Source organism: Arachis duranensis, chromosome 5, assembly GCF_000817695.3.
Source record: "Arachis duranensis cultivar V14167 chromosome 5, aradu.V14167.gnm2.J7QH, whole genome shotgun sequence".
Lineage (NCBI taxonomy): Eukaryota > Viridiplantae > Streptophyta > Magnoliopsida > Fabales > Fabaceae > Arachis > Arachis duranensis.
The window spans coordinates 80,863,184-80,870,890 of NC_029776.3; the positions used below are offsets into that span (position 1 = coordinate 80,863,184).

Below are 7,707 nucleotides of genomic sequence, written 5' to 3' on the forward strand. Positions count from 1 at the left end.
CGCCTTGCCGCCAATGCCTTCCTCTCCGGCACCATCCTCCTCAACGGTCGCAAAGCCAAGCTCTCCTTCGGCACCGCCGTAACTATATTTCTATCATCACACTTATATATATTTTTTCTATTTTATATTAGAATCTTAATTCATTCTTTTAATATTTTAAATATTAGAAAAAAGAATTAAAACATATACTTCAATTATTACACGGTTCTTTAAATTATTACTTACCGTAACCAAAAACAGGCTTGTTTCGTTAGTCTTATACTACTAATCGTAAGTAATAATACTTGTCTTTTGTCATCTTTTATGGTTTAGATTTTGTTAGGTATTGAACTTTGAGATGAACTTTTTGTTAGATTTAATCCATATCTATCTATATACCTAATAACCAACGAGCATATAATAAATTTTGACATGTGAGTTGGGTTAATTAGTTGGAACTTTATTAATAATTATTATTTGAACTTGGAATGATTAGGCTTACGTGACACAAGATGACAACTTAATTGGGACCCTAACAGTAAGAGAGACGATATCATATTCAGCAAGGCTGCGGTTGCCAGATAAGATGGCAAGGTCGGACAAAAGAGCATTGGTTGAGAGCACGATAGTGGCGATGGGGCTTCAAGATTGCGCTGACACAGTGATAGGGAACTGGCACCTGCGTGGGATCAGTGGTGGGGAGAAGAGAAGGGTTAGCATTGCATTGGAAATATTGATGAGGCCTAGGTTGCTCTTCCTTGATGAACCTACTAGTGGCTTAGACAGGTAGTTGGATTTCACTTTAACTGCATTTATTTTCTTTGTCCATCTGTCTATTTCTTCCTTCACAACTATTTTATGCTACAAATAATATTACTCATCAAATATACATTAAAAAAATTAAATTACACATATAATATTTTTATAGAAACATTTTTAAGTGTTGTATGTGTCCAGAAAAAATACATTTTTTCTAAAATTATTATTATTATGTTAAAATAAAATTTGTGCTTTTTATTATATGTGTTTGTATGTTTTTATTTTAAGATATTTATCAATCTGGAAAAAACATTGTAATTATAACACTTAATATGTGGTCTATGTCTCTTTGAATACTAAAGCTTTAATTTGCAGTTAACTAGAGGGTTTGTTGGGAGGTTTAGGATGGGGAGATAATTAATGTAGTTGGGTTGACTAAGATACACTCCTGTAAGAGTTGAACTGGAAAGCATCAGGACAAAAACTATTATTTAATATATATATTGAAAAATAAAAAATAGATACTCATTAGGAAGATGTAGTTGAAGATCCGTAGCTACTACTTTATTTCGTATTCTTCTTGTCCTGTTTCTATATTAGGTTATTTATTTAAACACAGGATTTCCTATTCTTGCAGAAAAGATAAAGTTGATGCAATAAATAATTAAAGGCTCATTTTAATATTTTTCTGCATCATCATATCATCTATTATATATATGAAGTCACGATTAAATAATAGGCACATATGACATATTATAAATTCGTAAAATTGACCTTTGTCAACTAAATCATCTAACACTACTACAATGATTTCTATGGGTTTATTAATTTAGTGTCTGTATTTAGTGTTTATTTATATTTTTATAACTACAAAGCCATGATAATATTGATTAAGTGGAAAAAATAAAAAATTAATTTTTAGTTAGCCAATATTAATCAATTTTAATATTTAAATTCATAATTCAAAATTTAAGATTAAAAATATATGATTTAGAATAAACAAAATAATTAAAAAAAAATATCAACTGAAAAAAAGGTTCATTATTTAATATTACTCTAATTTATTTTCCACCTTCTTGATGAGACACAACAGTAGTGAAATTGTAAGATAAATTAAAAAGCAGTCTTTGTTGGTTACGATAGTTATACGATTTTAATAACAAAATTATATTACACTTTCTACTTTATATGATTAAAAAGTAAATTATACTTTTACATTTTCACAGTACTTTTTACTTTATTTTTTAAATTAAGAAATATTATCAAATATTTAAGAAACCCCATATAAATTTTGACAATATTTTTTAAATGTTGATAAAAGTTGTATAGGCACAGTAATTATAGACATAGTAGCATGCACCAAAAAAAGTCTGTATGTGCTGAATTCATGCGTTCTCTGTTTTGATTTTCTCTTCTAAGTTTGTATAGATTTTCTTATCCCAATTAAAATTTTACATGTGTTGTTGTTGCAGTGCTTCGGCTTTCTTTGTGACTCAGACACTGCGTGCATTGGCAAGAGATGGAAGAACAGTAATAGCTTCCATTCATCAACCAAGCAGTGAAGTGTTTGAACTCTTTGATCAATTGTACTTGCTCTCTGGTGGCAAAACTGTTTACTTTGGCCAAGCGTCTGAGGCATACGAGGTACCAATCTACCAATAATAATAATACTATTTCTAAATTCTTAAAATTATTCATTTTTATTTGATTGATTCTGAGCATTATTATGCTGCATGGTTTCAACAGTTCTTTGCACAAGCTGGTTTTCCATGCCCTGCTTTGAGGAATCCATCAGATCATTTCCTTAGATGCATCAACTCTGACTTTGACAAAGTCAAATCAACTCTTAAGGGGTCCATGAAACTCAGGGTACTATTATTCTACTCATCTTTATGCATGTCATAATCTTGACTATTGCAACATTTTAGTTTCATTCTTTTTAAGATTGTGGTTATGATCAGTCCCTATTTATGACAATTATGAGTTTATATATGTTCCTTTGCTAAAATGTTTTAACTTTGTTATCTCAGTTTGAGGGAAGTGATGATCCCTTGGATAAGATCACTACTGCTGAAGCTATCAGGACTCTTATTGATTACTACCGCACTTCTCAGCATTCTTATGCTGCAATACAGAAAGTGGATGAGATATCCAAAGTTGTAAGTACAGAAAGTACATAAATTTTGTTTTTAAAACAGTATCCAAACACAGCCTTATTGCTATTGATATCAACTGCACCAAACTTAGCACTATGCAAATGAGTAATCTTTTTTTTTTTCTGCAGAAAGGAACAGTGCTTGATGCAGGGGGAAGCCAAGCTAGCTTCTTAATGCAGTCTTACACGTTAACAAAGCGCTCCTTCATCAACATGTCTAGGGACTTTGGTTACTATTGGCTTAGGCTTGTGATCTACATTGTGGTCACTATCTGCATTGGAACCATTTATTTGAACGTGGGAACAGGCTACAATTCAATTCTGGTACTTGGTTTCTTTAGATTTGAAGCAAATTCAAAGTTGGTTGCGGTGAATAAATGATGCATGTGGATTTTAGTTTGGCAAGAAAGTTGACTTAACTACCTATGTTATTGTTTTTCTTAGGCTAGAGGCTCATGTGCATCATTTGTGTTTGGTTTTGTCACATTCATGTCAATTGGTGGATTCCCTTCATTTGTTGAAGACATGAAGGTAAGTCATTAAGCCCTATGTGATAACTATTTCGCCACAAAAATGACCTAATAGAATACTCTCTCAGTTTCACAATAATAAGTTGTTTTGACTTTTCTGATATGTTCATAAATCAATGCTTTCTGGTTCAAATTGCATCGAGAATTATTGATTTATGATAGTATCAGAAAACATTAAAACAACTTATCATTGTGGAATGAAGGGAGTAGTACTAAGTAGGTATAATTTTCATAATGTGATTATATATTGTGTGTTAATTACAGGTTTTCCAAAGGGAAAGACTGAATGGGCACTATGGTGTGACTGCATTTGTGATAAGCAACACATTATCTGCAATGCCATTCCTGATACTAATAACTTTTCTGTCTGGAACAATCTGTTACTTCATGGTTAGGCTTCACCCTGGTTTTTGGCATTACCTCTTCTTTGTGCTGTGCCTTTATGCAAGTGTCACAGTTGTTGAGAGCTTAATGATGGCAATAGCTAGCATTGTCCCCAACTTCCTCATGGGCATCATAATTGGAGCAGGGATTCAGGTATGCACATGCACATTCAATCATATCCTCCCTATTAAATAAATCAATGCTCTTCTTATAAACCGCTGGTAAATTATACTTTCTGTCTTTTTCGTTTTCGAGAAGTTTTAAAAATACTATGCTGACATGACAATTGTATTTTATCTTATATCGAAACGAATCATGTACTTGTTCACTTACTAAACATAGCATTTGCTCAATTAATTTGTTATATAGATTCCATTTAACTAAAACTTATGGATGAATTTTCTTTTTCATGATTGATAAACTACTCTCAGGGAATATTCATGCTGGTGTCTGGCTACTTTAGGCTTCCACATGATATTCCAAAGCCAGTCTGGCGCTATCCAATGTCATACATCAGTTTCCATTTTTGGGCACTACAAGTAAGAAAGTTTGTGACACTTAAATTCTTGTGAATGTCTATTTATTATTTATCAGTTCAATTTTCTAGATGATTGAAAGCAATGAAAAAACTCTTGCAGGGACAATACCAGAATGATCTAACTGGCTTGATATTCGACAACCAGACGCCGGATCTTCCAAAGATACCGGGCGAATACATCCTAGAGAATGTTTTCCAGATTGATGTGAACAGATCAAAGTGGATAGACCTAAGTGTGATCTTCAGCATGATTATAATCTACCGCATAATTTTCTTCATAATGATCAAGATCAATGAGGATGTGACACCATGGGTTAGAGGGTACATTGCCAGGAGAAGGATGCAGCAGAAGAGTGGAACTCAGAACACAACTATTGCACCTGATGTTCTTGCTCACTCACCATCTCTTAGAGCCTATGTTTCTACTCAAAGAAGAAATGGCACTTCCAAAAGTTGAAAAAAAAAAGAGTTTGAAATGAACAACGAATGAAATTCTTATGATTTTTATTTATATACATATTTTTATCTTTTACAATGTTGACATCCCTCTTGGTTAGAAGAGGGTACTAAAAAGCTGAAAAGAAATTCGGTGTGTTTATGATTGTTATAAGAGTCTTCTTTTTTTTTTTTGTAATTTTTCTGACCTAATTTATGCAATATATATGTATCTGCTGCTATTTTGATAGTGTTGGATTCCATTCTGCAGGAGGAATATACTACCCTTTTGAATGTCGATTGAGAGGGTGTTGAAATCCATGGTGATAATGGATAGAATGAAACTAGAAAATTATAACTTAGAAAAGGTAATAACTAAACCCGATTTACAATTTGTAACAAACTCAACAATTTCTATCTAAATTCGAAAGTCTAACACAGGGCATGGAAAGTTGGAAATGCTTCTTGAGCTAGCAATAACTTTTTTTTTTTTTTTACAAAAAGAAAAAGAAAAAAATTGTGTCCTAATGGTTGCAAAGCTAATTTTAGCAAATGAGAATTTAGTGATGAAACTAAGTCAAGCACTTAACTGGAAGCAGAGTTTGAAAAATTCAGGAGTACTGAACTGCAAGGGACACTTTGGTGGAGCAAATTAAATTAACTAGTGATCATACTCCATTGATATTGATTGATACACAACCTTAATCATTCTTAATTCATGTTGTGGAGTATATATGAAAAATGAGTCATATCAGTCATTCTAGGCATGTATCCAACTTATTTAGATGCTAGATAATCTCATTTATTAGAACAGTAATATTAGAGAGACAATAATCTGAAGTTATCTTATTTAACTTAACATCTATAATTTCATATATATAACATTCATAATCACACACTTATTACATTTTGTTATCAGATTCTAAGCAAAGTGTACGCTGAAGTTACGATTTTACATAGCAATGCAATAACCTAATTTTACATCAAGTTTACTTATATGTTATTAAGTACAACACTTATTAATTATTACATAGAAAACCCAATTGCACGTTTACAAAGATTCCATAAATGATGAGATGAGGATGAATCGAAGATTTCAATTTAAGATTGTGAGAACACACCAAAAATTGGATTGATTGTAGTGAAACCACCATCCACAGCTAGATTATGACCACTGATGTACTTGGACTCATCACTAGCCAAATAGAGTGCAGCTTGTGCTACATCTTCTTCCATCAAATGAACCCCTTTAAGATTGGAATAAACATTTAAGCATCCTTCCTCATCAAGTTTGAAGAACTCTTTACCTGCATCATTTGCAATAAAGTAAGGAGACAAGCAATTCACTCTTATCCCAAATTTTCCAAGTTCAGCAGCAGCATTTTTTGTGAGTCCAATTAAGCCATGTTTGGAGCTTGTGTATGCATGAGTTGCAACTCCTCCAATGCTTGAACATACACTTCCCACATTTACAATACTACCCTTTTTCTCTGGGATCATCACTCTAGCTGCATGCTTGATTCCCAAGAAAGGCCCTGTGAGGTTAACTCTAAGAACGCGCTCGAATTCGGACACATCATTATCAAGAATGCTAGGCTTAGCATCATCTATTTGCATAGCATTGTTAACAATTATGTCTAGTTTTTGATACTTTGATACAGCTATGTTAACTGCATTTTCAACATCATCTTCTTTAGTTACATCACAATGTACATAGGTTGCGAATTGGACTCCTATGGTATCTTGGAGGGCGAGTCCTTGTTGGTCTCGAATGTCGGCAATCACAACCTTGGCGCCATGTTTGCAGAACATCCTTGCCATGCACTCACCAAGGCCCCTAGCACCACCGGTAATCAAAACCACCTTTCCTTCAAGTCTAAGCAAAAATTTACAGAGCAGTTCAAATTCTTGCATTTATCAAATTTATATTTCTTTACAATTCATAATTCAATAATGTACCTCAAGTCCTCAATAGCATATATTCAACTAAAGAATGCACAACATTTATTCCAAGGCGGACTCGAACTCGAACTAGATACTTATTTAAGCACGAGTGATTAGCTCATTCGGTCAAATTAAATCGGTTAACTATGTTATGAATTTACTTATTATAATTGTTGGATTTAGGACAGTTAAAATTAGCTAAAACTGTTGGGCAAGTTTATCTAGTCGACTTAAATGAATAATCCGATTAAACTGCAAAAATAGTTCATTAAATGGATAATCCGTTTAAAATTTTCTTGGTCCATTTAATTTCTTTTTTGTATTTTCAAAAAGATTCAGTCCATTTCTAATTTTTCTTTTTATCCAATTTAAAAACTCGATCCACCAATAAAAAATAGTTCATATAAATTAGACCCAAAATATAAATTTTTTTAAAAAAAGCATGTTGCCCAAAAACTTATTTTGAGTCCAAACTGATTTTTTTTTTAAAAAAACAAAAAAAATAAATATATTAGCGCGTATAACCTGCTAAACTAGCCATAATTAGTCCTAATCTAGAAATTGAGACTAATAATTGAATAAAATCTAAATGGACTTGCCTGTATACGTCTAGGTTTACACAGCCTGAACATTTGACAATCTTAGACTCCTAATTGAATTGATTATGTTAAGTGTATATTAAATTCAGTTATTAAAGTTAGTTATAGTATAAAATACATATTGAAATATAAATATATATTACAAATAAATTAAACCACATATATATTTATACATAAATATATTAATAATTAATTTTAGTGTACGAATATCATTTTTAAGATAAGGATGACTCTTTAGAGAATTCAAATCTTAAAATTTGCATTCATGTACATTTTGTGTGAATCAATTAAGGAAAATGTTAACTCCACAATTTAAAAAGAAGAGGCAGCAAACAAAAATGTGTAGTCTTTTGGTGCCTTGTAAAAGAAGGCTTAATAGTTGGG

General features: G+C 32.0%; 1 protein-coding gene and 1 pseudogene across 1 annotated transcript in view; one reads left to right on the forward strand and one right to left on the reverse strand.

Annotated features, from left to right (window-relative positions):
* The window catches only part of LOC107489726 (ABC transporter G family member 11), a gene marked incomplete in the record, with an annotated part of 5,627 nt that extends 597 nt beyond the window's left edge, over positions 1 to 5,030 (forward strand). Inside the window, 10 exon segments of the mRNA XM_016110476.3 lie at positions 1 to 78; positions 476 to 765; positions 2,211 to 2,382; positions 2,485 to 2,607; positions 2,769 to 2,897; positions 3,023 to 3,217; positions 3,338 to 3,424; positions 3,688 to 3,960; positions 4,239 to 4,346; positions 4,446 to 5,030. Coding sequence (XP_015965962.1) covers positions 1 to 78; positions 476 to 765; positions 2,211 to 2,382; positions 2,485 to 2,607; positions 2,769 to 2,897; positions 3,023 to 3,217; positions 3,338 to 3,424; positions 3,688 to 3,960; positions 4,239 to 4,346; positions 4,446 to 4,802 — 1,812 coding nt within the window.
* Positions 5,031 to 5,719: 689 nt separating this feature from the next.
* Positions 5,720 to 7,707, reverse strand: part of LOC127747763 (secoisolariciresinol dehydrogenase-like) — a 9,917-nt pseudogene continuing 7,929 nt past the window's right edge.